The sequence below is a fragment of the Tyto alba genome, unplaced genomic scaffold (genome assembly GCF_018691265.1).
Source record: "Tyto alba isolate M040663 unplaced genomic scaffold, T.alba_DEE_v4.0 Super-Scaffold_2, whole genome shotgun sequence".
Classification (NCBI taxonomy): domain Eukaryota; kingdom Metazoa; phylum Chordata; class Aves; order Strigiformes; family Tytonidae; genus Tyto; species Tyto alba.
The window spans coordinates 17070780-17098739 of record NW_024881282.1 but is presented as its reverse complement, the minus strand read 5'-3'; the positions used below and the strand labels follow the sequence as shown (position 1 = coordinate 17098739).

Below are 27960 nucleotides of genomic sequence, written 5' to 3'. Positions count from 1 at the left end.
TTGCCTAGCAGCAGCAGTGAACCTGGGGCAGCCTTGCTCCAGTTACACCTGACTGGGCACAGCTCTGTGGTATGAAACAGCACCTTTTACAAAGGTGGCCTTTGAATCTGTTGGGAATAAGATCTCACTCCTGTTCAAAATATCTTGTTCTCTTGACTCAGACAGGTCTTTTGACTGAAGGATTACAGAGCCCCATTTGCTTTGAATAACAGCATCGTAAAATGAAAGCACTGGAACAGCACTTGTAAAACTTCCAGTGAAACGTGGAAACTGGAGAGGGACTAGAGGATCCCAGACTGGTACCTGTTTAAACATATGGCCAGAAAGGAATAGAAGAGGAACACATTCTCTGTTCCTTTAGTAAACTGGCAAATCCAGCTCAAGGTTTCTTTAATTCATCTACATTATCCTGAATTGAATAAAATTACCCCATTTTCCTTACTCAAGAAGGTAGCACAATGAGATTTATGAGACTCTTCTTCAGCACAGAAGAGAGATAAAATATTTTTTAATTCTTTGTTTCAGTCTTGAATAATGTTGTTTATCAGATATTAATATAATATTACCTACATTCATTCTGTTTCCCTAATAGTATTACAATATAATGCCTTGGGATCTCTAAGCAGTTATCAAAAGCAGGTAAACATAATTGTTGCTATTTGTCAAGTAACTGTATTTAAAAATGAATTATCTTTTTCCTCTTCTTTGCACTTCGGGTCTTTTACAGCATGTATTTTCCTTGTGGAGAAGGTGCTTCTGACATCAAGTATCAGGTACAGATACTTTCCATTATCAGATGCTGGGCAATACTTCTGGGACCTAAGCTTAGGCAAAGATGAACAGCCTGTATCCCACATCCTTATCTAATTTAGGAGAGAGAGCAATCAAGCGTACCTCCTTAAAGAGCTGAGTGAGGTCACTGCTGGTTCACCTGCCTAAATTGCCCCTCAGCCTTTAAAATTGATTAAAACGTGAAGAATTTGAGTAGGTTTTTAACATTTATCTCACAGAATGTTGTATGAAAGGTTTACCTTTAGGTAATTAAGAAGGATGTATTTACATCTCTCTGTTGGGATTTAAAATTAAAACTATGCATTTCTATGAACTCCTTATAGATTTTTATTTTAATAAAATTATCTTTCCTACAGGTTATATCTATGTATATGTATTATTTTTCCCAGAGGTTATATCTATATCTACATCTATGTCTATATATGTATCTGTGTCTGTATTTTCCTGCCTCATATCAACAAATGTATAGATCTGCTCTCCAGGAATTTTTCAGATTATTTTAATTTTTATTTTTGAGCATCCTTTAAACAGCTATTTTTATATTGGTCAATTCACTGTGTATGCTTTCATGAGACTTACTGGTGGACAGGAAATTTAGTTATGGATGGAGACGGAACACAGCTTATAAACGGACACAAAAAGTTACTCTTCATCTAATTAAAGTATTAAAAGCCTAGTCAAAATGCACTGGCTTATTCTTGCTTCTCTGTTTCCAGTGTCATCTACCCCCATGAGGCTGCACCCCCATAGTCACTGTGATTACAGTCCTGGGGCCTCTGCTGTCCACCTGTGTTTGTGCTTTGTGACGCTACATTTTTATTCAAGGCTCATAGGTAGTTCACTCTACACAGAATAACTGTGTTAAACCACTGTTCGTTAGGTAACAGTGTATGTTACACCACAGCTCCACACAGCTAAACTAAAGTTAAAACATATTTAGGCAATAGTCATCTGACTGCTAGACAACTGCTATAACTGCAAAAAGCTCAAGCCTAAATAAATACAAGTCCTGAGGCTAGCACTGTTAGATCAATGCAGAGCCTGGCGCCTCTTCCTAGTGGTGGCATGGTCCTATTTACTGAGCCTAATTCTCTAATGTCCCAAACAGAGAGCAGAGACTGAGTATTCCTTCTGCTTAGGTGTGTGAGAAATAACAGTATTAAAGGTCAGGAATAGACACTCACCATACCGAGCTGCATGTGATATACAATATATTGCATTAAAAAATCATGGATAGTCCTTTCATAATCTTATTAAAATTGATCTATATGAAGTAAAAACAACAGTACACAAACTTCCATAGTTTAAAAAATGATAAAGTACAATGTGAAATGAATTGGAGCCAGACGCAGTCAGTTTTGTTTGAGTCTCCTGGTCTTTATGTATAGAAACTGAGGGAGAAATTCAAAGCCACTAAAATTTGGAACCACGTGCACTGATTTTTGGCGTTACAATAGCAAATTCATATCTTTATACATATTTCTAATGAGTACCATAATAATTTACTACCTGAATACATATGGAAACAAATGAGCTGGCATATGTTATCAAACTAGATGCCCAGCTGGTACAGTGACCAACACTTGTTGTTGCAGAGGAAGGGTTCATCAGTCCATCAGGTTATCTTCTGATAATCCATTTGGGAAGCCATTAATTAAATTTTCCTAATTTTACCAATTAATAGGTGGATGTGAACAAGGTTAGCTACACTTTTTACACTTCTTTAAGATTTAGGGCAGAAAGAACCTGTTCTTTTGTTGATAGCTGTCCCTGTGAAAGGTAACATTTATGGAAGATTGACCTGGCTGCTTTGCTTTTCTTGGTGCATGCTATATTTAGGAAGGCAGTGCATATTCTCCTTTATTTTAATGCATTGTTTTTCTTTTAGAAATATTGTTCTAATTTTGGTCTGTACAAGACAATTTTCCTAAAAGAAGTTGACTCTGAAATTCAGTTCTGAGTGGGTCCTTTTTTTAACTCTGATTCAGCAAATTGCCAAACCCTGACTTGACTCTTGTTTAGGATATGTGGAAATTCATTATACAGAAGTTAAAATGTATATATATGTACAAAACTAAAGCTGAATAAATATTCAGCTGTTGTTAATACCTCGCTTGAATATTTGTGTTGGGTTTGTGTCAGGGATTTTTGGTAGCAGGGAAGGGGGCTACAGCAGCGGCCCCTGTAAGGAGCTTCTCAAAGCTCCCCTGGCTCCAAGTTGGACCCACCTCTGGCCAAGACCGAGCCAGTTAGTGACAGTGGCTTCAACTCTGTGATATAATTTATTTAAGAAGGGAAACCTGGTTGAAGGAGTTGGAGTTGTGAATGAGACACGTATGCAAACACCAAGCTCAGGAAGAAGAGTGGGGTGGGAGGAAGGTGTTTTTAATATGTGGTTATACTTCTCACTGTCCTACTCTGTTAAGTGTTGTTGTTAGTGTTTGAATTAAATTGATGTTCTTTTTCTTTCCCCTAAGATGTGCCTATACTTCTCACTGTCCTCCTCTGTTAAGTGGTGGTGGTATTAGTGTTTGAATTGAATTGATGTTCATTTTCTTCCCCTTCTGTCTTTTGCCCACAACCGTAATAGATGAGTCATCCCTCCCTGTCCTTATCTCAATTCCTGATCCTTTTGCTTTATTTTTCCTTCCTGTTCTTGAGGGGGAAAGCTGAGCAAGTGGCTCCTGGTGCTTAGTTGCCCTCTGGGCTTGAACCACGACAATATTACATTTCTGTTACATATTATATTGAAGAGGCAATTAATACAGTTGGTCATTCCTAATTAGATATGAACATGTGTTTGAACGTTATTATATAATATGTATTTTATATACATATATATTTGTATGTTTGTGGCATTTATCTCAGGAGCTGTGATCTAAAGTGTATCTACTTCACATTTTGTGGAGGGCCTGAGGAGGACAGAGGGTAGCAAACCATGCAGGCAGGTGGAGATGCTGTGCTTTGTTCTGGGGAGCCTGGCTGAGGATGGGCTGCATCACCACTGGGACCACTTGCTTTCTCCTTACTGTCTGTTGACTCTGGAAGGGTTTGGCCTGAAGGTGTCTTTTTAGATAAGCTTGGTGTAAAGTGTGAAAGAAAAGACAGGCCCCTAAGCACTACAAACTATGTAGTGTGCCGAGCTCCTGCAGCCAAACCAACCTGCTGACATTTGCTGGGACTTGCAAAGTTTACCAAGGTGTGGCAGCTTGTGCTATGCATATCCAGCAAGCACTAGTCACAGCAGTGGGGACGAGGTTTCAAAGGTTTCCAGACACTGGACAGGCAGTGTGTCCTCTGAAGTCCTCATGGTGGAACTCAAAGTATTAGAGCATGCTGAAGCTGGGCAAATGTTTCCTCAGCACTGAAGTTTCTCAAAGCAGCTAGCATGGAGTTAGCACGTGGTAATCATTTATTCCTTTAGCTGTGGACATACTGTTCTGAAAGAAGAGATTGTCTTTTGTGTTTCCAAAGGAGTTGCTACTCCAGGCTGCTAAGTGGCTGTTCCCCTCACCAACTTACTCCTCCCCTTGGACAGATCCTTTAGTTTGTGATGGTACCTTGTTTGGGAAGGAATGGAGCAAGTTAGCCCATTTTCACATGAATATAAAAGATTTGCAGCCATCCTTCCTGCTGAACCTGAGGGCTAGCAGAGGTACTTTTTTTTTTGTGAGTATTAATGAATCGTCACACTATCCAGTGATAAGTGCAAATCTCTGCATCTCTCCAAGACAGAGAGATAAAGAGGTGATGTTGCTTTCCAGTGAGCATGGACAGAGTAAGAATCCTTGTGGAAAGCATGCGCTCAGCATAGAGGTCCTTGCAACAAACAATTCTGTAGTAACAAATCTTTGTTAGTTCATTTGCTGAATATAAGAAGTCCCTAATCAGGATGTGACTGTTTCTTGCCAAAATAGTGTGAAATATAATTACTCTATCATTTTATCTATGCAAAAAAGAGCTACAGCTTTTAAAAACTTCTTTAAGGTTCGCACTAAGTCTGATCCTAATTTTCATTCATACTGACTTCCTGACACTGAAATGCTTCTTGTTTCCACTAGAAAATAACCACATTTTCTGTTTTCATACTGACACTTTTTTTTTTTTTTTTTTTAGTATGAAAAAATAAAGGGCATAATTCTCAGGTACCATATCTTTTTGTCTGAAAGCAACAGCATTTCCACCAGGAAGGGGACAGAACAAGAATTTAAACAGTTCGGGAAGATGTCAGGTTAGAAGGGGAAGTGGTCAAAGTTAATCAACTACAAATCAGTATTTAAGAAATTCATCCTCCTCTGAAACGTCAACAAAGAAGACAAGCTGAGGGCAGATCTAGTTCCAGACAATTTATAGGAATGCTTGAGTAGTGTGACCCTCACAATCTAAGCACTGCATTGTAAATTGTATATATAACCACTTGAGTGGAACCCAGAATTTTGAACCTGTGAATAAGCCTACTATAAAAATACCCTTTACAGTACTGCTTTTAAGGGAAATCCACAGAAGTGATGCAGAAAATAACTGGGAGAAATGTTTTGGAATATTTTCAGACTAGCTGTTACATGCATATTCCTGAACTGCAGAGGTTGTGTAACTTCAACTTGAGCTCTGTGACTATGGGACAATCTGGGGACCTTTTATGTAGAGTTTAAGCTACTATATCATTTTCTGAAGCTGAAGGATAGACTCTGCTCTCAGAATTTCAGAACTGGCAATCTGACTTCGTCACAACAAAATGCTCTGAGAGTGGTCCACAAGGTGAGACAAACAACCAGAACTGGGTGCCACCACCCAGGAAACCTCCCAGACCAGAAGGTTTTACCCAGGCTTTTTCCCTGAGCCAAAGGGGAAATGCAAAAACTGACAGTGTGGCTTGGCCTTGCCCTCATTGAGGATCTGTTGGGGTTCTTTGTACCCATGAAAAGGAAGACAAGAAACTTGGAATCGTACAATTCCAGCTTGGGAGGGACCTCAAGGATCATCTGGTCCAACCTTGGAAAAACAAGAGTCTAGGCAAGATGGCCCATCACCCTGTCCATCTGAATCTTAAAAGTGTCCCATGCTGGGGGATCTGGGCCATGGCCATCAACTGCCATGCTTGCTGGGGAGCTGATTTGTTATCCAAATAAAGATTGGCTAGATGATTTCTGAGGGTGAGAGTCTGATTCATATAGTGCAGCTAATATAGGGATGTGGAATTTATTACAAGCCTGTGCTGGATTTCTGTGGTGGAGTTTTTGTTGGCCTCCTGTGAGAAGCTTCTCAAAAGCTCCTACGGCTCCAAGTCAGACCCTCTTCTGACCAGGGCCGAGCCAATTAGCAATGGTGACTTTGCCTCTACAATAACATATTTAAGAAGGGGAACCTGAGAGGAGGCTGGGACTTATGAGAAGGAGTTACTAGAAGGACACCTATGTGAACACGCAGGCCAGTGGAAGGAAGGAGGAAGAAGGCAGGGAGGTGTGCCAGAGCAGAGACTGCTGTATCCCTTGGTGAGATGGCAGGGCCACCCCCCCGCCACCAATGGAGGTCCGCATTGGAGCAGAGGCCTGTGGAGGAGCCCGCACTGGAACAGGTGTCTGAACTTAAATTAAGCTGGGACTCTGAGGGAAGAAGCAGCCCACCTGTTGTAGTTTACTGCTGGGAGGACTGCAACACGCGGAGGTGACCCACACTGGAACAGCATAGGAAAAGCTGCATCCCGTGGGGAGGACTCACGCCAGAGAAGGTTCATGGAGGACTGTCTCCAGTGAGAGGGGGGACACATGGAGCAGGGGAGGGATGTGTGATGTTCACCCTACCACCTGAGAAAGAAGGAGCGGCGAGCTGACTGTAACCCCGATCCCTGCCCCCTGTGCTGCTGGGGGAGGAGGGAGAGAGATCAGGAGCAGAACTGAGCCCGGGAAGAATGAATGGGTGGGGGGAGATGTTTTGGGATGTGGTGGCACTTCTCACTGTCCCACCTTGTCTGTTAAGTGTTGTTTTTGTTAGTGTTTGCCTTAAAGTGATGGGGTGTTTTTCTTCCCTTAATGAGTCTATCTTTTGCCCCTGACTGTGATGGGTGAGCCATCCCTCCCTGTCCTTATCTCAGTATCCCAGCCTTTTACTTTATTTTCTCCTTCCCATTCCTGAGGGGGAAGGGGTAAGTGAATCACTGTGTGGTGCTTAGTTGCCCTCTGGGCTCAAACCACAACAAAGCCATAGTAGTGGAGGAATTTCCAGTGGACTAATTGGTTAGTCACCCATCGTTCCTGTAGCATTTCATTGCAACCAAGTTACAATTCACAAAACAAGTGAAAATAAGGCCTTAATTAATATCTTGCACTTTTGTTCTATGAGGAAAATAGTGTGAAATATCTGCTAAATTCAGTGCCAGCCCTGAACTGAATCAAAATATATATATATTCTACAGTTTCAGACTTGTATAACTGTCATTAAATTAGATAATGTTAGGCTCTGAGAAGGAAACCACTGATTTTTAGCAAGGCCAAATGATCCATAGAGAATAGTCAGTTTGGGGAAGAATGACTGCAGTGAGAGCTTACAGATTTAGGTCAGAAAGTTCTAGGAGTTCAACTGTTGCTTGCAGAAATCTAGTTTGGGAAGCAGCGAGGAGTTATTTCAGCGTATTAAGCCTGTAGTTTTAAAATACAAAATATTTACCACAAGCATTGCAGAGAAGAATAGAGAGAAGCTTCTCTGTAGAGGCCTCTGCAAACTGTAATACAATTTAGAAAAGATTACAGTATTTTGATCATAAAATTGACAGTCTGGAAAATAGATTATGACATTCAAACTACATGCTAAACAAAGACCACCACAGAAGTTCAAAGGCAAAAACGTTGTTGGATTTATAACCAACTGATTATTTAAAAGCTGAGAAGAAAAAAATCTTTATATTTCAATGAGCTCACACAGATTGTCTCAGCCAAAATTCACGAAAAATGCTCAGTAAAAGAAGTGCCATTACATGTGCTGTGAATCCTGGAAAATTCTACTGGCAAGAGGATTCATTCATTCATTCATTTACCTCCCAGAAATCAGCTTTAGAGACATCAAGTAAACAACCTATTATAAAATCCATTGAAGTTCTTCACACTGATGTTTTTGAGCTTCAAATTGATTGAGAGAAAGAATAAATATCTTGGGAGGGGGCAAGATGAAGAATACTTTGGTATATCCATCTGTGCTCAGAATTTATCATTACCTCAAAACTGCTCTTTTCAATGTTGCGAGGGACTGAATACTCCAAACTTAATTTACTGGAAACAAAAAGAAAGTGTATGGAATTATTTTCTTTATTTTACAAGTCCAACTATTTTCAGAGAAGATACTTGATAAAGAGGCCCTAAACTTTCAGATCTAGCCAGACAGGGATTTCTCCACTATAGAGGAAGACAAAAAATGGCAAAAGGCAGTATGTTGTACCACTTGTGTGGGCGTGTCTGGAGGATGGCTTCATGGCTCCCATGAACCTGTATCCCTTTTTGACCCCAACCAGGTCACCCAGATTAAACCCCTGAGTACTTTTGGTGATGTCAGATTTGATTCTGTTTTTTGTTGAAGCTGGATTTGCAGTATTTGAACCTAGTTTCTGAAATACAGTACTACTGAGCATGAGAAAGGCACAAACTGACCACCCTGCTTCTTCCTGTGAAAACTCCTAAGCACTGTCACCTTCATACCTATTTTCCAACAGGATACCTGGTGGTAGTCTCCACTGAAATGTTAATTTCTGCACAACTGGCCAGACTGGAGTGGGTCAAATGCTATGTTACGGATAATGATCATTATGAATTTGGTTCCCTTTCTGGTACATGACTTTCTGGATGCTGACACTGATTTTCAGAGAATGTGTTTGTTTGGGCCATCTCCTCAGTTGATCTCAGTCAACAGAGCTCCTTGAAGTTGATGATACTAAGTTAATATATATTACTTAGGATTTTATTAGATGTTACATAATATTTTTAACTGATGTTTTATTTGGGACCACATAGGATCAATCTCTTCCAAAGGGATGTTTCTGGACTATGTTTTACATTTTTTTATATCCTTCTGTTTTATTTTCTTTCTAGGCTTTTGAAAAAGGAAGAAAATTTTGTTTTTATCCCTCGTTCCCGTGAAGAGCTTCCAGAAAACTTTCCAAAGGAAATTCCTGGGATCTGTTACTTCCTCGAAGTCAGAAGTGGTCAGAAGCCGCCAAAACCCTCCATCACATCTGCCAGAGTGAGAAAGGTTTCTTATAACATTGGCACCATGTTCCTACGGGAGACTAGCCTATGAGGCCTGCTGCAGATCAAAGACTCATCAAAAAAGCACAAGCCCAGAACTGGGTCATGACAGGGGAGTTGGAGGTTCTTTCTATTTCACTGCCTTGTTCTGAACAAGCAGGAAAAGCTCCATGTAATGTCAGGCAATAATAATTTTAAAAGGTAGGTGACTGCTGTCAGTAAACAAAGTGGAGATAGGGAAAAAAAAAATTAAATAATATACTTCCACTTCCAGAGGAATTTCTTTCATAAACTTCAGTCTGACCCCTCTATGATAAACAAAAACAAAACAAAAAAAACCCCAACTCTCAAATTAGAGTTTGGTTTTGTTTCGTGCAGAAAGGATGATGGTTCTCTGTAGATTTGCACCAGCTAAGCAGAATTGAAAGTCAGTTCTGATTATGCATTCCTACATTTAATATGTTCTTCAGTAAGGTAATGGTGTTTTTTAACTTTATGAACAAACATTTCATACATATACTGTAGACCTGTTGTAACCTTCCTGGCAGGAGGAATTATAATTCAATACAAATATTGTAGGAATTTTACCTATTTTTATACATATTTCACTTTCTGGATAATTACATTCCACATACTGTAAGCTGAGTGAACTTAGATAGCTTTTCAGAAGAAGCTACTGTATATTTCATACATTCTATCTATCAAACCTTATTGTTATACATGTGGAAAGAAGTCATTTTTTGACTTTTTTGGCAACAAAAATATTCATATTTTAGAGAAAAAAACACTTTGGTAAATCTCTTTATCTGATGTTTATGCTAAAGCTTTAGATGAGCATTGTCTTGCTTATATAAAATAATGTTCAGTATTTGTCCTACAGTGCTGTATGTCCAGTCCTTCCAGGGCAATGCAAACGAAGTGTAGAAGATCAATGTGTTGACAAAGAGAAAAGTTCTGTTTAGTGGGGCTTGTTTCCCACTCAATTATCAGCCAGACTGATTTTGGGTAGAAGTCCTGGACTTTTTTTTAAAAAAATTGATCTTGTGAAAACTTATTCTGAGGAATTCCAGCAGATACTGGAAGCTCTCTGGAAACTGGTTTTCCACATTTTTTTAACAGGACTTGTGCTCCTACTCCAGTTTGATTATTGAAAATCCTATCTGTTATTAATGATGCCTATCTGGAAATTTCCTCTGTTGCTGGACTGATCCCCGGCTTTATCTAATGTAGACCAACAAAACACTGAAAAGGGGAAGGCAATACTTTCCCAGGTTTAATGCAAATGGCAGTTCAAGATTTAGATGAGTCCATGTCAATTTCTGAAAAAAAAAAAGCCAATTATTTGCTGTTGAAAATTAATACAGCATTATTGTCCTCAGTGAATCAAATTGGAGCAAGGTGTGGATCTGTCCACTAATAGGCACTTTCAGGCATTGTTTATTTCTCAGGTTTTCCTTTCCAGAAATATTGGCAGTCAGTTTTCCTCTGCAGGTGTACTTCCTTTAGGGTTGTACTGAAGTGGATGATGTTCTGCTCTTGTAGATTGTTAGTTAACACTTGTGCAGTGATTTTGAAGTGGTTTACATTTACGTGGTCCTGATCAAAGCTCACTGAAATCAAAGATAAGACTCTCAACAGCACTAGGAGGCATGAGAAGCTCAGCATTTATATAATCCAGACCAGAAATTAGAGTTTACTTATGGATTTAGTAGTCATAACTTGAGGCACCTTTTGAAAATAAGTAACTTTCACCACATATCCAGATTATCCAGTTAGATCTTTCTGTGGAGGGAATGACAGTGTTGCATTTCTACTCTTTGACTGGTAGTCCATGTTAGAGTGGGAACAACTCAGTGTGGCACTGCTAGCCTGTGCTAACACGTTTCAGGATTCCCTTCCATGAAGCCTTTCTAGATGAGAAAGGACTATATCGGACCTATAGAGACTTCAGCATGTAAAGAACATCTGAACTTTTTATGCAGGGGTGGTTTTTCTCCCTGAAAATGGTAGATGCATGGAAATTAGCACAGAAACTTATTTAAATGGAAATTCCCTTGCTTTCTAGAGGAACACTGATGTTAAAGATTTCTTCCACTGATATTAGAGCATCCTTGGGATTGGAGGAGTTAATCTTTTATCCACCTTGCTAAACAACATCTGCAGCTCTACTGTCTATCTGAAAAAAGACTTAATAAAAACTGTTTGAACTTGAGGTTGAAGAATTTCCATCCAAACTACAGATTTTAGAATTTTCTGCATAAGATGACAAGTTTCAGCCTGTAGCCATTAGTTTGCACAGAACACAGGATGTAGCATGCATTTTTTTCATGGGAACACCAGTGAGACATGCAAGAATCATAAATGGAGCAAAGTTCATGTTTCACCACTGGAAGAGCAACACTACTTCCTAGCTAATAAAGCTGTGGTTTTGATGTCATTACCAAGTTACCTAGAGTGAAAATTTTTCAAATAGTAGTCGATAGCTTGAGATTTCATTCTGAGTTCCCTGACACATCCTCATTGTTCAGTAGGTGCTGATGTAAGAGTGCCAGTCTAGCCAAACTCTTTTTCTCTTCTCACCACTCGTGGTTCTGTGTGAAGAGGACAAATGTAGAGATTCATATCAAAAGCTTGTGGCTCAATAACTTCTCTCTCACAGTTGCTAATAGGAGATGTCTAGGTTAATTCTGTGGCTGATCTTGCTAGATCTATGGAAACATTTTCATGAGAAATGGTGGATAAATGCTAATTCTACTAGCAAATTGGAGAGGCAATCTAAAAGAAATTGTATCACCATCCTCATCCTCTCAGAGACTGTTTATTCTATAAGGAAATTTAAAATCACAGAGATCAGTTCAAAAACTGACCATTGGTGTTGACATCACCATGGAGACAATTACAGTGTTTGCAAATAAATCATCTAGCTCCTCAAATTAGAGTAGATTTTCTATATAAGAATACACAGTCTCTGCTTTTTATAAGCTTGTGTAAAGGTAACATGTCCAGAACTTCAGAAGTGATGCTAAGTTTTGTGTTACTTCCCTTGTCATGACACGGGAAGTTAAAAAAGTGTGGGTTCTTTCAGGATATTTTTCTGTCTTGTTGTGAGAAAATTGTAAAACAATTCTCAGCACTCTTTAACTTAGTAGTTTCATCTGCTGCCTTTAAGGTTTCAAGTTTGTTTTTGATGGACACCTTTATGAAGGGAAATGAAATTGATTATCAAGGTTGATGCTGTGAAGTCAATTAGATGGTAGTCGGACTCAACATTTCTTCAACAACACTTACTTTTAGTGATAGGGAAAACTCTCATTTGCCTGGCATTGTCTTCATAAATAAAAAGATTCTCAGAGTTTTTATACCTTGGGATGTTGAGGGTAAAGGTGCTGAAATGGATGCAGAAATCAAATACTGTAGTTGGAATTTTCTTCTAGTATTTTGCTTCCTGTAAAACAGATGACTTTTTGTTCATCTGATTAAGAATTTACATGCCTGTGTTTCTTCATATAGCTGCAAGTAGCAACATTGGCTGTCTTGAGTTTCTGTACAAAACAAATTGACCCTCTCTGAAGATAGAGGGAGGAGCTCTGTTGCATATTCCCTGTACAAGGCAAGATGATGTGAGGACCCTAGCTGGGGTCATCAGTCTCTGCTGCAAATTTGTTCTGTGCAGCTTCCTTCTGCTCCAGGCTCTGAGGGACCAGGCTTAAAGGGAACATGGAATAACCACAGAGGAAGACCCAGGGCCCAACTTTTTGTACAAAAGTCGTGAGACCTAAGTAAACAGAGGCAACAGTCATTCCCCCAGAGCACTTTTTGCAGATCTTGTGTCAGGTTTTTCCACCTGCTTGAAGCTCCTCATCACACAGGCTCTTCTGTGATACAGGCCAGACAGGTCAGGAACTCAGAAAAAGAAGAAAATAGTGATGGAAGTATTAAAGTGGTGGATAAATTTTGTACTACATCACCTTGGTAATATCTGTCATTCAATGACAAAAGCTTCTACATGGGAAAATTGCTGCTAAACCAGGACTCTCAAAGTGTGGTTTTCTTGCAAGATCCCACAGGATATTTATTTTTTAATTCCAAAGAGCCAGGAGTCATTAATTGTGGTTGTGGTTTTGGCTTCACTGCTCATACCCACATCCAGTTTCAGACCTGATTCTGTTTGGAAAGGCTTTTTGGAGCCTGGAAACATGCCTCTGCAAACAGAAATCCAAAGCTTTTAAAACCTTGGAAGGCTTGTGCTGGAATTGCCTATTCCAAAGAAGAAATCCTTGCTGTTGAGTCATTAGCAGGTCTTACTGCAGTTCATGTGTGTGCATATGCCATTTCGCAGTAATATCTCCTCCTGTGTTTACAGTGTTCCCTACCAAGCCCAACAGCGGTTTTGAGTGTATGACTACCTTTTCTCTGTTTTCCATTAATATTCTCTGTCATTTTTTTCTGTATAAAACAAGCAGTGCAGAACCATGACATGCTGCATGCATTTAAAAGTATCATAGCACTGCACTGAGGCTTAAACTCTGCTAAACAATCTCACGTTGTATATTTCTTCCTCTGAATAGATCCTTCTCCCAGATGATTTAAAAATGAAGGAAAAAAAAATACCGCCACTGCTGTGTTGAATTGCAAATGAGTATGAAACCTGCATCAGTTGTTGGGGCAAATTTAACTGCTGGACAGCTTTTAGATTCTTCAGCTGCGACAAGCTGTCACGCTTGCATGCTCCATGCAAGCTGTCCTGCCAAGAAGTCTGTAACCCAACAGCAGCATCACAAATTTGTGGCATTTTCTGGGTTTTCCTCTTCCAGTCTCAGGCCACTACCTCACCTCTGCTGAGTGCTCAGAGCTCACTGAAAAGACCGAATTCCTAGTCCTAATGCAGTCTCAGAGTTTCTGGCTTCGTTTTCGGATTCTGGTGATCTATTGCAAAATTACACATGTGTAATATTGGAAATAGCAACATGCTTAAATTAGCAAAAAACCAGGAAGCATAAAAAAGCTTGTCAAACTCAGAAGCAGTTGGTTCCCTTCCTTCAAGGTAATACATTATTCATAGCACTTTACTAGGATTGAGGGTGCCAGTGACAGGAGAGGCTGTGGATGAATTGAAGATGCTGAGTGTGCAGGAGACTCGACAGGCAGGAGTTGATTGGCCCCTGCTACTGTTCATCATTCCATCACCTTGCATGCTATTTTTCTGCTCTTGGTGAGGCTTCTGCTCTTCAAAAGGCCTCCACTTTTCTTTCTTTAGCACCCTGTATGAGACACAGATAGTTAGTAATTCTTATTATTGTTCCTATTAGTATCTGTTGTTGACGTGGATGGCTGCTTATATCTAAATAACTGGGATTAAAGGGCTGATCTTACTCTTCTTTGCAACAAAGACAAAACTGTGACAGTGACATGGCAGGCACTCACATCCTTAGAGAGGAAGACTGCAGTGCTAGTTGTCACTGGTGGGTTTGGGTGAAGAAGTAGTATATTAACAGTCCATGGCAAGTTTTTAACTTTCCCAAGCACTAAATTTATCCATGCCATTAGGAGTTGCTCTTTAACGCTGTTATTAATTTGCAATGCATGAGCAGCCTTACAACAAAAATCTGTAAACTGTTTAACCTCATATACATGATTGATCTTTTGTGGCTTGGCTATTAATCATGCATGAAAGCAAGCACGATGGTGAAACTGGGTAATGTACCAGTTCAGTCATAGGCAACAGATCATTCACCTCTGCACATGCCTACTTATTCCTGTGGTTTAGAAAAGTTGACCCCCGGTTATCTGTGGTCCAGGTTTGTATCAATCTGTCACCATAGCAACAAAATGGCCTCTGAAAAACAGCATGAGGCATCTCAGTCTGCTTCCCTGTGGGCTGGGGTTCATGTTACAGAGGCCAATACAGTAAGTGATGCCAAGGGGCAACTTTGCTGGCAGTCTTAACAAAAGGATCAGTGGAGGCAGATGTTAAACCGGCTGTTTGCTCTTGGGATTCTAGTTTCCAAAGGCAGAGTGAGGCTGAACATATTTTATTTTGGACATTTATTTTATTGTGGCTAACAGGGAGGCAACGGAGTGAAAGGGCGTCCAAAGGGACACACTGACTGCCTCGGCTGCAGCAGTGCTCTCTTCTGCCTTCAGCTCTCTGGCCCACTTTGGCTTTAGCATTCCAAGAATCATATTTCCTTTGAAGACTTGGGAACAGGTAAGTGCTTCAGGCACTTGTCACGTGTGCTCTAGACACAGCATGAGACTGCCTAAATTCCTGAGTGTGCTTAACTTTCTCAGTGACCACAGATGGCAAACTTAGACTAGACGTCTGTTTTTTAAGATGGGCAAAATAAGAGAGTTTGATCCCACTGAATTAAGCTCTTCCCGGCACAAGTTCAGTGTCTTGAATCTTTTAGTCTTGCTACTTTTCAGAGTTTTGCATTGACTGAAATAAATTGAATCAAACTAAGTGGCAGAGGGGTAGATAAGCATATTCCAGGATAAATAAAGGTTTGATATGGTAGCCATGATAAATGTCAAGAACAGGGGCTACTGCAGTTCCGGAAACCTCTTCCTTCTTATGTCTGAACCCTTTACATACGATACCAGTACTGCCAGTCACAACTGCTGGATGCCATTAGGACTGTGGTTTAGAAAAGCTGTTGAGCTTTGAGCTCCTAGCCCAATTATGCAAACCCTCTGTGCCACCTTCACCTGAATTATATGTCAGAATGCCTACATAGACCTTGGAGTAGAGATGGCAATAAAATACATAAATTCTAAAGAGCAGAGATAGTTGCTAGGTTATCATTAACATACATTTTTTGTGCTTTTGTGACTCTGTAGGCCAAAAGTTACCTTTCCATTAGCAGAAGGTCTCACATTGAGCTACTTGTTTTCTAGATAATTATTCCCTAGCAATACTCTCTAATGACTACTCTTGAAGCAATAAGTAAGGCTGTGCTAATCTGCTCTGTGTAGATTCTTGTACAACACCTATCACCTTAACAAACCACCTTTTAGCAGAACATTAAATGACAGAGTAACACCCTGTCATGTATTGTTTGTCCTTCTATCCTCTTCCCCAGGGAAGAAAAGTATGTAGTGGAATCATTTGATTTTGTGAGGTGTTGTCATTTTGTTAGTTTTCTAAAAACATACATTGCTACTTCCTCAAATAAGGAAGAGCAAACTCAGAACTATAGACAGGGATTAGAAAAGAGTTTCAATTGTAAACAGAGTATTTTAAAGACTGCCCACTGAGTAGGACTGGTTTCCCATCCTAGAAACAACAATACCAGTAATATATGTAAGATATACCCAGGAATTATAAATATGAGCAATAAAACAGGCAGGTATATATAATGGATAACTTCTGCTTTATACGCAACAGTAAATAGATGGTAAAACTGAGTAATACCCAGAGAGGAGGAATACTGTTTAATCTATTTTGGCATTTGTTTTATTACCAGTATATGTCTAAGGTATTATTTTTTCCTTCCCCAATGAGACTGGAACACACTGTTAAATCAATATCAGAGTTTCTGAATGTATTGCAGAAGAACATGGTTAGGAATAAGTAACTATCAAGGAGAGTTTGTTTAAAAATGAGCTATTTCTTCAGAGAACGGATCTGATGGAAAAGAGAAAAGAGGTATGGACAGGTATATTTATTTTAAAAGTTTCTATGGCATTTCTGATTGGTTGAAATAATTCTGAAACTGTACACTTAAAGTACATCTGCCTGGTTCAGGGTATTTGCATTTGCTAAGAAGGAGGAGATACCTAACTTTGCTGAATGATCTGGAGATTCTGAATGCCTGATTAAGTTTTGGAAATGTGGATTATAAGTCTGTGTAATTTACGTTCCTTTGAAATGTTGTTCATAATGACGTGTGGAAGCAAATTCTAAATATCCAACCAGCATCAAAGGAGAGTTTTCCCTATGCTAACCTGTGCTGGATGGTGAAATGTGGACTTTTTTCTAATCTATGCAGTTTTTTACACCGTTTTACAAGGTGATGCTCCCAGATGTGTTGGTGTGAGCATATGAATGCTCTGCTCTTCAGTGGGGATGAGGCTCATTACCCACCTTTGTGATGTTCTGAGGGATCCTGAGGGAGAAAGCAGTGCCCAGCCAGCTCCATCCAATTTTGCTCATCTACTGAGGGAGTGTCAAGCTGAGTCCAAAATGTATTTTCTCATGACATCTCTAAGTCAATTCTAGTGTGCTTCCCAGTGTTTAGGTGTGTAAGCATTCCTCTCTGGCAACTTCTCACAGGTGCTATAAGTGTATAGGTAAGAAGCCGACAAAAAAGAAAGCATCTGAAGAAAGTGACTTACGTGTATAGGAGAGAGCTGCTGTATGTAGAAGTGATGCTGATTCTCAACTTTCTTGTATTTGGATGACCCAGAGAGTATTCTGGGTATGGTGAAAAATGCAAGTGCTGTGCATAATGTCATGAACTCTCAAGGCATTAGGATGAGTTTTAGAGCCCATAATCCTTAGAGTTTTAGTGGAATTGCATGAGAAATGCACTATTTTTGGAAGAGGGAAAGTTGCTTTGTATTTTAGATAAAAGTTGAATCTCTAGTTGCACAGAAAAATTGTGGGGGACAATTAAAGTCTAAAAATTCTAAATGCAAAATGCAAAGAAGAACATCCCGCTTCTTTGTATTATTTGACTTTTCAGGAGGTAAAACTCAGAATCCCTCTACGAGTTTCAATACTGAATGCAAAACTAGATGTGAAACATTACAGGTGAAGTACTTTGCCAACTGGTAGAAATTTGGAGAGGATAGTAAGAATGCCTTTTAAAAAGTATGTAGGGATATGATACTTAAATATTAGCGCTTAAAAAAAAAAATCAAAACTCTTCTGCTTTGTAAGTAAATATTGTTTAGAAATGCCTAAACTGAAAGAAAGTTTGGAAGACTGTTGTATAATAACAAAAAGATACGAAGTCTATGACATAACCTATAGTTCACACCATTTCTTCAGAAACAGTGCTATATATGGAATTTTCTAAAGCACATTCAACCAACAGTTTTTTATAGTTAATTGCAAAGAGAGCAGTATTTCACCAAGCACCTTCTGCAAAAATGCCAAGTGGATCATGTTAGGTAAGGCCTAGATTTAACTCGGTTGGTTTAGAGTGTATTAAGAGATACACTGCATCCTGAAGCAAGGCTTTAAATGCGCTTCCTAATATGTGTCAGCATTGTGCCTTTTACTGAAGTCTAACCAAAGCCCAGTCTAGACAAAATTCCCAACCCAATTTATATTTCCTCTCCAGAAAATTAGCACTTCACTAAGTTGTAGCCAGTAAAGTATTAGATGCTGGAATATTGCTTATTATTCTTATGTCTCATTCTGCCCAAGTTGCACTGGAGCCCATTACGCTCTAGAGCACCAAGGATTTGGGGAATTGCTGTAAGATTGAGTGAAATTCAATTAATGTAGATTTAGATATTTAAAAACTGTGTCTGGTCTGAGCTAGTCAGGTCAGCTCCCTCTACAGTCAGTGCAGACATCCTGACATCTCAAAGAATGATCGTTCCTGGAGAAAGTGTTAAGGATGAGATAAACCACTGCCTTAGATGTGCTCTTCTCTCTCTCCCCAGTGGCTACATACAGTATAGAGCTGGAGGACTCGATCACATTAGCTGCCATACTGTCGGTGAGATAGATTCCACTGCTGTTAAGAGTATCTAATAGGACAGAACAGCAGATATACATGGAGAGAATCACATCAGTGGCAAGGGCCAGGCTCCAACCAGAGATTGAGGGTTGTGGTGGTAAAATTACTAAGATTCGAAAGGTCTGGCTAGGAAGTTTATCTTAATTAAAAGAACCTTCCTTTCAACTAAAAGCTAACAATCTGTGACTGTTTCCAACTCCCCACTTCTGATCCAAGATAATACTGGTGTGCTGCTCCCATAGGCTCCACCAAGAGCTATCTTTCTGAATCCTCATGTTTTTACTCCTTGATTCCTTCTTAGAATAGTGGCAGTTAGCAAACTACTTAAGGAGTCCATCCCTCCCAGGAATGGATATCTGGTTTTTGTAACATTGAAATTATCATTTTTCCTCACGCCTTTCTTTTTTTCTGAAGCAGTATATAGGTTGGTCTCTGCAATCACTTGGGAAAGAACAGGAGAGCAGAGGGGGAGACGCTGGCTGAATGTTCTTTCACTACAGTCATAGTTACTAAAGCTTCTGTCTGACCTGTCCTAAATTGTACTTGTGTTGTTACACACTTGGAGTATCCAGATCCTCCAACAGGATCTTGGGTTGGGCCCTGAACCAGAGTCAAGTGGGAAGAACAAGGGCTGCCACTGCTATACTGCTCCCATACTTGTCTCTTGTGTTTGCAATTGCTATTCTGATCCTTTGATGTTTGTGGTGATTTTCACTGAAGTCTTGGTTAGGGAGGCCGTGGGAAAGTTCTCCTTGGGAAGAAGCAATAGTATGCAGTCCTCCACACTCTGAACTCTCACTCTCTCCAGAGGAAAAGAATCAGAAATATTATTGTCCTCAAGAGCTGAGAAAACTTGCAGATTTTCCATATATAATAAACAGTTTCTATAATTACCAGGAAAAAAAACAGAGAGGCAAACTTGTGCAGCAGGGGCATCCTGTCTCATACACACTGCTGTGATAATGAAATCCAAACCCTGCAGAATTGCAGGCACATTATTCTCACTTGCTTTAAAGGTCAGCTAAGAAGCCAATTTCTCAAATGGGCTCATAGCTCTGAGACAACTTAAGACTAGTCATTTCTTCCAACAAATTGCAGTTGTCAAAGAAACTGGATTCAAAGAAACTCATGGAGCTAAAAATTGGTATTATGCACTTGGCAGAGAAGGATGAATTCAGTAACAGAGGTGAAGGTATATAAAAATACCATAAAATCTGGAGAAAAAGGAACCAAAAAAAATGCTCAACTTGAAGCACGTTACCTATAAAATTACTTTAAAAATAATCTAAATCACCAACTGGAAGAATGACAGGGTTTTGTCTTGATCCTTCTTTATTCACCTTCCAGATCCACCTTGCAGGTGCTGCTTTATCAGCTGAATCAGTTTGGCCAGTCTTTTCAAAGTTGTGTGCCTCAAATTAGGCAATGAAAATCAATATGTTAAAGCCATTATTTGAATACTGAAAAAGAAGATTCTTTGGCTTAACATTTTTATCTTATTTGTGGGGGGAGGGGGTAAGAAAATTTGTCACTAAACCTATTGAACTGAGAAATATAAACTAAACTCCCAAAGCCCAAATCTAGTAAGAGGGCTACAGTGAAAGCAACTTTCCAGACCTCAGCATATCTTTATTAAAAAGTGGATAGTTATTTTTCATTACATCAAACATTTGCATTTTAAAGAATTCTCTTTTATGCTGTGGTTTTGCAAATTTGTGTTACTACTTGGTTGGATTTAAAAAAAAAACCCAAATACTTCTTTATTCTTCATTCTTTTTCAGTTATTTATTTTCCATAGCAGAGCAATTCCAGCATACTGTGTATGACCCTGAAGGAGCAGCAGTCCACTGCAGATAGGGAGCCTCAGCCTGTATGGTCAAGATGAAAAGTTCTGCAAAGTATAGATTGGGTGTCAGCTGAAGACAGGGCTGGTAGTAGTTGCATGCAGTTTGTACTATGACTTAAATAGTTGTTTTTACTTTTATATTCAGAAGCAGACCTATGTATAGCTCAGGAGTAATCTTCACCACTTTATTTAGAAATTCTTTCTGTAGTATGTGTCTTTTCTGCGCGCCACTTATAAAATCTCTGCATTTCAGATCTGAGGCATTGACAAATGTAGGGTATAAATAATAACTTGTGTCAGTGAATCAAATCACTGTGAACAACATTTGTGAAGTATTTATGCGTAGTCTTACATGTCTTATAAGAGTCCTTTTTGCAAATTCTGAGAGGTCAAGAGTAATCTTGATTTTAGGATTTAATTAGCATCTATATAATTTATCTAATATTCACTGTGTACCATTATTACTGCAGTACTGAGGTTCAGTTGTGAAATAGAAATGTCAGGATAAGCAGCACCAGCAGTTATCGGCATTGCACATCCTACACATAATGTACACATTTCATGTCATACTTCGTATTTTATAGAACATAGTATGACTGGTTAGATATGTAGAAAAATAATTAGGAATAAAAAATACAAAATATATTGACTCTTCTGTGTCTGATAGTTTTCTTGAGATATTATGGGTATATTATCACCTACTCTTGGGATTGCTCTGAACTAGACTGTGTATCTTTGGTATCCATCCTTGCTTTGGTGAGAGGCATGGTCAACATCATCCTTTCAGTTGTTAAAACTCAGTTATATTAGAGACCAGAGATGATTAATACAGGAATTTTTCAGCCCAATGTTGTAAGAGAACTAATACTGTTCTTTTTCTGAATATGGTGGGTTCCACTGCTAGAACTGACTTTACATCCTTCTTGATTTGATTTTAACCTTTCCCAGTTTACTAAAATTCTGCAGTTCCATTTTGAGGGATTCCATAGTGTTTTGAAGAAGTTGTGTGTAGTCCAGTTGTGCAATCGGTGCAACACACAAATGTTAAGCTGTTTCAGATGACCATCCTGGAGAGTTCAACCAATGTTTCACAGCCACAAATAATCCTCTTCTCTGTTTGACACTTTGCTCTGCCCCTATGGCCAATTTTAGAGAAGGAACTGAATTCTACTAAAAATCTTCTGGTAGTTTGTATTTGTTTCAGTGGGATAAATTCATGACTAGGAGAAACTTTTGCAGAACAAGCTAGTCTTACTGACATGAACTTCACAGCCTGAGCCCATCAAGTCATAGTTCAGTCTCTTCCCAAAGCCTTTGAGAACAAATTGATCTTCGCATGCAGTATCTTGCCTAGAAGAACTGGTAATCGTTTTCCAGTTGTCTCTCACTATGATCCTGACTCTCCCATCTAATGGAAAACCCATGAAATTCATGAAACCCTGAATGGAAAATCTGATACTTCTGATACTTGTTTAAACCCTTCTTCCAGGAGCCTGGTGCAATTCTGAAATTGGTGATCTAACTGGCAACTCATTCAGGCTCATCGTCATTTCCTCTGCAGGTGACACTAGAGGCTAGTGCTTGTGCATATCTTAATCTTTGATGCTTTAGAGTTGTATGTTTCATCTTTTCCCTTTGATTTCAGTGTTGCCAAAGTAAAATCTGAAGGCTAATTCCTGTCTAAAATGGTCACACACAGCTCCAATAACAGGCCCAGACATATGTGAAGGTAAATTGTAGGTATGAGTAAAAAACCTGTATTATTTTAGGAAGATGGATATTCACCTGAATTCATGATGGTCAATTTTAGAAGTGAGAATTTTATTAAGAGTTATGAGCCACGTATTGATGATCTATCATTTACTGAGAACAGAACAAATGGAAGAAACAGTTCAGTGCAGTGCAGTTTTAATCTCAGCTTTATGAATACTGAGACTTGCTACTTGTCTTTTGTCAAACTTCTCTGTTTTGCAAGTTGGATAAAAAAATTTGGTACTCCTAAAATGTGAAGATTGACCACCTCGAAGTCTGCACTCCTGTGGAAATGGACCAATCTCCCCTGGATGCAAATGTTTTTTGTGTAATTCTCTAATACTGTTTCAGTGTGGCCTATAAAGCTTCTCTGAAGAGACTTGTACAGGTATTCTGCACTAAGTAACAAGATTACAACCTTGCACTATCAACAAAGGATGCTTAGCATTACAATAATATTGAATGCCGTTAAATAATATTAGAGCTCTATCAGGGTTTAGAGCACTGTGATGTTTGTGAACTAAAGCAGTTTGTACAAAATTTCTTACAGATACAAGGATAGTTTAATTAATTACAATATTTCCATTTTAGTAATATGCAGAAGAGGTAAGGTGGTGTCCCTATTTCTATCAACTTAATGATTAAGAGATTCATTTTAGTACTATTTAAATCTGAACATTATTTTAAAACATCAGCCTGCAATCTAATGGGAAGGGATGTGGCAGGTTAGAGTTTTACTGTGAGCTAGCATGGACAGAAAAGCTCAGCAAAGCATGTAAGCCAAGAACTTCCCACAATGAAACCAAGGGAGTAATTGCAAAATCAAGTCTGGTTACTTGTCCTATCCGTTCAGCAAAGGAATCCACCTGCCAACAGAAGCAGAGTCTATACAAACTATTGCATGCTGCATTTCATTTTTTTTTATTGGGATTCATTTGACAGTCTTAGTGGTCTGGAAGTTACAGTAAGTACCTCTGGTTAAAAATTACTATTTCAGTTATGATTGCTTCCCCAAACCAACTGAATTTATTACTAACCAAAGACTTATCTACTTGAAAACAAACCAGACAAGTTTGGTTCTGTCATTTATGTCTTTGACTGTGAGCAGTTGAAGTGCATAATATATGTACTAACCAGGCCTGTGTTGTGTCATTGAGCAAGTTATTCAAGGCCACAGCACCAGTATAACACAGCAGAATTCAGTATTAATCCCTCTATGGGAACATGAGTCTATGTAATAAATTGATGTGCCATATGTGTAGGCCATGGGAAAATTGTGTGTACAGTGAACTACATATGGTCTTAAAAGCTTTAACATTTGTACTGCTCTTCCTGTAACAGAATGTATATCTTGATAGCTGTGACCCTATGAGCTTCTGAAAAAAAAAATGTAATCTAAAGTTTATTCTTCTTGTTTTAAAGGCGCTGTTTTGTGAGTTGCTGTGTATACAGGCCTCCATGCAGCAAGGGGTCTTTCTCCATGTGTTGCTGGGAAATGGAAAAACAGATGCTATCTGTAAATCTTTGCAGGTTAGAGAGATCAGTGAATGCCTTTCCTGAATCTCCTCCTGATAAGCTGCTTCTTTTTTCTGTCAATCAAATGCAAACTGCCAATAGCCTGGATCTTCTATAGAAGACACAAATCATTTGTTAAACGTCCCCGTTCTGTTCAGCTTCTATTGATACTACTTAATTTTCCCATTCTGCCTCCTTTTGAGTAGGCTTTGATGACAGGATACTTGCAAAGTGTAACTGAGGGTAAACAGTTTGCCTTTTCTACCCTTTTTCTTTTCAAAGCCACTGAAGGCCTCAAACAAGAAGAAAAGACTTTTACAAAACTCATGCAGGCATGTTGTTAAGATAGCAGAAGGATAAAACAGCCTTCTAAGAGTACTCCAAATTATCTTTCAATGGCATGCCTGCACTGCGTTGTGACTTGACATCTTGCTTTCATAGTGTGACCTGCTATAATGGTGTTTGTTACAATGAGGTCCTTTTAGTTTGTCCTAAGAGATTTTACTTGTTTGTCACCATATTAGAAACATAAAGTACAATCTATAAGAAAAGCAATATACAATATACTATACATCTTCTTTGCCTCTAGTTTTAGGCTAGTATCATATAAATGTTTATAATCAAAGTACAGGTTTTATTGTTCTTCACAGGACCAAGCAAAGAAGTTTTGACTTGTCTAAATACTAACAGTAACATTCCTATTCAACAAATACTCTTTTTCTCATGCTTCTTGTTAACTTGTGGTGGGCGCCATTCTACTCTGATTCCCCATTAATGTCTTTGAAAGGGAAAAGTAATGAGCTATTTCAGTGCATGACTTTTGCGCAGTACCTGATTCATAAAGAAAAATAGATCCAAAATATCATTTATAATTTATCAGTGATCAGCAAAACAACAAAAATCCTCTGAAGTTCAGCTAAGTTCTGAAGATCTTGCATTGCTTATTCAGTTTTGCAAAGTTTCTCAAGTCATTGTAACAGACATATTTGATGAAGCCTTTGCCATGGACACTGGCATCAGCCTTCATCAAAAATTGTTCTAATTTCTGCTTCTCACTTCTAGAAGCGTACTGTAATGAAGTAATTATCTGGATTTTTTTAAAAAAAATATACAGGTTTCCTTCAAGACAGTTCTCACTTTATTTGACCTAGTCCTCTGGTAGATAGCTCACATTAATCAATTATTGTCATATCAGTAAAACAATATCCAGAAAAAAATGTTTCTCCAGACAAACTTCACTGAAGAACATTTTGTTCCTGATTGTGACCAGGCTACTTCTATTTCACAGCTAAGTCACTGAAGAGCTGATCAAAGAAGACAGACTATTAAGACAAATCCAGAAATTTTATACACAAGAAACGTGTGTAATTGTTTTTTAAAAGTGGTACAATAGGGAAGTTATTAAGTTCTTTTTTCCTCATTAAACTTCACTGATACACATAACAGTTGCTCATAAAATATATATTTTTTTCCCCTCAAGTTCTCTCATTTGAAGCCAATAGAGCTTCAAAGCAAGAAAAGTTACCTGGTTACGTTGTCTGAATTACTTGGTAAATGCAATTCAGCTGCCAAGTCCATCCAGACTGACTTTCATTGTCACACATGTAGCTAGTTCACTGGAAGTCATTGACAGAGCTTGGTTTTCTAAGCACTGCAATAACATGATATAAAATGTACCTGTTCAGTTACATTGCTGGTGCTCAAGATACACCATCCAGACTATATTATTCATCTCCCATCATTTAAAAAGGAAAAAAAAAAAATGTTTAATTCTGTGTCTTTGCATTATTCAAGTTCTCGTATGTGAAGACTGCATCTGGTAGTGTGTTGCAGACTTGCTTTCCCATGATAGAGTAGCTGGTTTCTCTCTTTTGTGATACCTTTTCTTGTCTGTTTGGAATTTTTTTGACGTCTTTTCAATCATGTCAATAGCTTTGACTGAGCTGCCCGATGTCTGGAAATCCTCAATAAAAGGCCACAATAAAGATGTGCAGAACATTTCTGTATCTCAGGTGAGAAGAGTTTTGTATGGTTATGCTGGGCTTTCTGCTGGGGCAGACCAAATTTGCAAGTGCAAAACTCGTCTCACACTGTAGCTGTCACAACACATGACACGTTGCTCAGCTAGTGCAGACACATTGTCATTGCATTTCAGGCCAGCAAATCCTGATGAAAAACACAGAAGTTGCAGCATTTGGAATTTCAGATGTTCACAGGAGTCTATGACTTGCACCAGCTACTCTCTCTTGTACCATGAAAACTATGTGGAAGAATAAGAAGGAAAAATTAAAAAAAGAAAATAAGTGAGGAGGATGGTGAGGTAAAGCTCATCTATCAAACTTCGTGTCCTCTTAAACCTCCCTCTTTGCAATTCCCAAATGTGGAACTAACACCATTCAAATATAGCAGTCAATGCCGATCATCTGTCTCATAGGAATTGTATGAGTTTCGTTAGGTAAATTTTATACTGAGTAGCTATAATACTGCCATGGGGCAGGAGGTGACTGTCCTTTTTAATAACCGTTATTTAAAGATTCATTGCTGAAATGGTCAATAGCCAAATACCCTGTTGGGACTTGGCAAGTAGAGTTCACTTTCCAGCAAAGTTTTGTGGTAGGAACTTTGATTATTACTATGAATCAGAATGGATCTGTGGTGGTCCTAAATCTTCACAAATAAAGCAGATTATTGCAGCACAGTCAAAACCTTGGTCAATACTGCTATGCCAGAAACCTGGTGTTCGGAACAATTGCAGGTTTCCTACCTCCTGATAATCCTTGCAAAGCAAAACCATGTGACTAAAATTTACCTAACAGGAGTCTTTGTTTGGGCTAAAAGTTTGCAAAGAGCATTGAAACCATATTCTACACTCCTTGCTGTAAAAAACCATCAGTGGTCTGATTCTGCAAGTGTTGTATTTGCTGGGTAATGCTCAGTCCGTAAGCAGAACCATAGTCCAGCACGTCAACATGTAACACATTCCGTGTAGGAACAAGACAGCACTTTCCCCTGTCCTGCATTTGGATTTAAAGCTTAGTTACATGGGCCATTTAGGCTGCAGTCCCGCATGTGCTCAGGTGAACAGGTAACTTAAAGGACACAGGGGCCTCACGCCAAGTGTGCTTTGGCCACGCTGCCTGCAAAGGTTGTGAGCAAGGGTGGCAGGACTGTGGCCATACCTCATTGGGTGGTTGTAGATGGGAGTCGCACACCCAGTACCTAATGCAGCATTTCAGATATCTAAGGACTTATTTTTCCATACATTCTACGCACATTCCTACATATTTTATGAATCAGGTCTGTGATCAATGTTTTGAACAATTTGTTTGTTGCAGTTTCATGAGGTTACTATCTCTTCGGTTTGCAATGTAAATAATGTTGTACATCTGCTGTTTTATGATAAAAATGCCATGTGAATTGCTTATTTTTAAGATGTTACAGCTGTTATGGTTTATTTACAATGCCATCTTACAGTATTGGTTTAATATACAATGTATCTGTATGGCATGAATTAAATTGCTTATATTTTACAATGTCAAATATTTTATTTTTGTTTTCTAAAATGAATACGTTTCATCCTATGCAGTTTCATAAATAATTCTTAAGTAGCTCATTATGTCTGGAAATATTGCTTCCTCTCCAATAGTGCAGGCATAAGAACCAGTACTCCTGATCGAAATCATCAGATATATCATCTAGGAATTTTGGATTAGAAATATATGTACAAATATGTAAGCATTTATAGTTAATCAGAACATCTGCTATATCTTCCTTGCTTTTCATGTAATGATACATTTTAATCATTTTGTATACTTTTTATTTGTAATTATTTGTGAGTCATACACAGTGTAAATAACATGTTTCATTATGCAAGATTTCTAGGTATTCGAGATTACAAAAAAGTTGAATTTGTATATGAAAAGAAATTGACAGTAGATTGGAACGACATAAAATAAAGTGGTGATGACTATATCCTATTTATACTGTTCATTTCCAGATTGCCTGTTAAAGAAATAACATTTCATTTGTCCTTTAATGTCCAACCAGTTATTTACAGTATATTACATCAATAAATCATGCAAAAGTCTATTAAAAGTCATGATGAATCATTGAAATTTTCCCTTTATCT

General features: G+C 38.7%; 1 protein-coding gene across 1 annotated transcript in view; it reads left to right on the top strand.

Annotated features, from left to right (window-relative positions):
• GUCY1A2 (guanylate cyclase 1 soluble subunit alpha 2) overlaps nucleotides 1-27930 on the top strand; it is a 176764-nt gene extending 148834 nt beyond the window's left edge. The window contains exon 8 of the mRNA XM_032990777.2: nucleotides 8868-27930. Within this exon, the coding sequence (XP_032846668.2) occupies nucleotides 8868-9075 (208 nt within the window). The 3' untranslated portion in view covers nucleotides 9076-27930. The remainder of the gene's footprint in view (nucleotides 1-8867) is intronic.
• The last annotated feature ends 30 nt before the right edge of the window (nucleotides 27931-27960 follow it).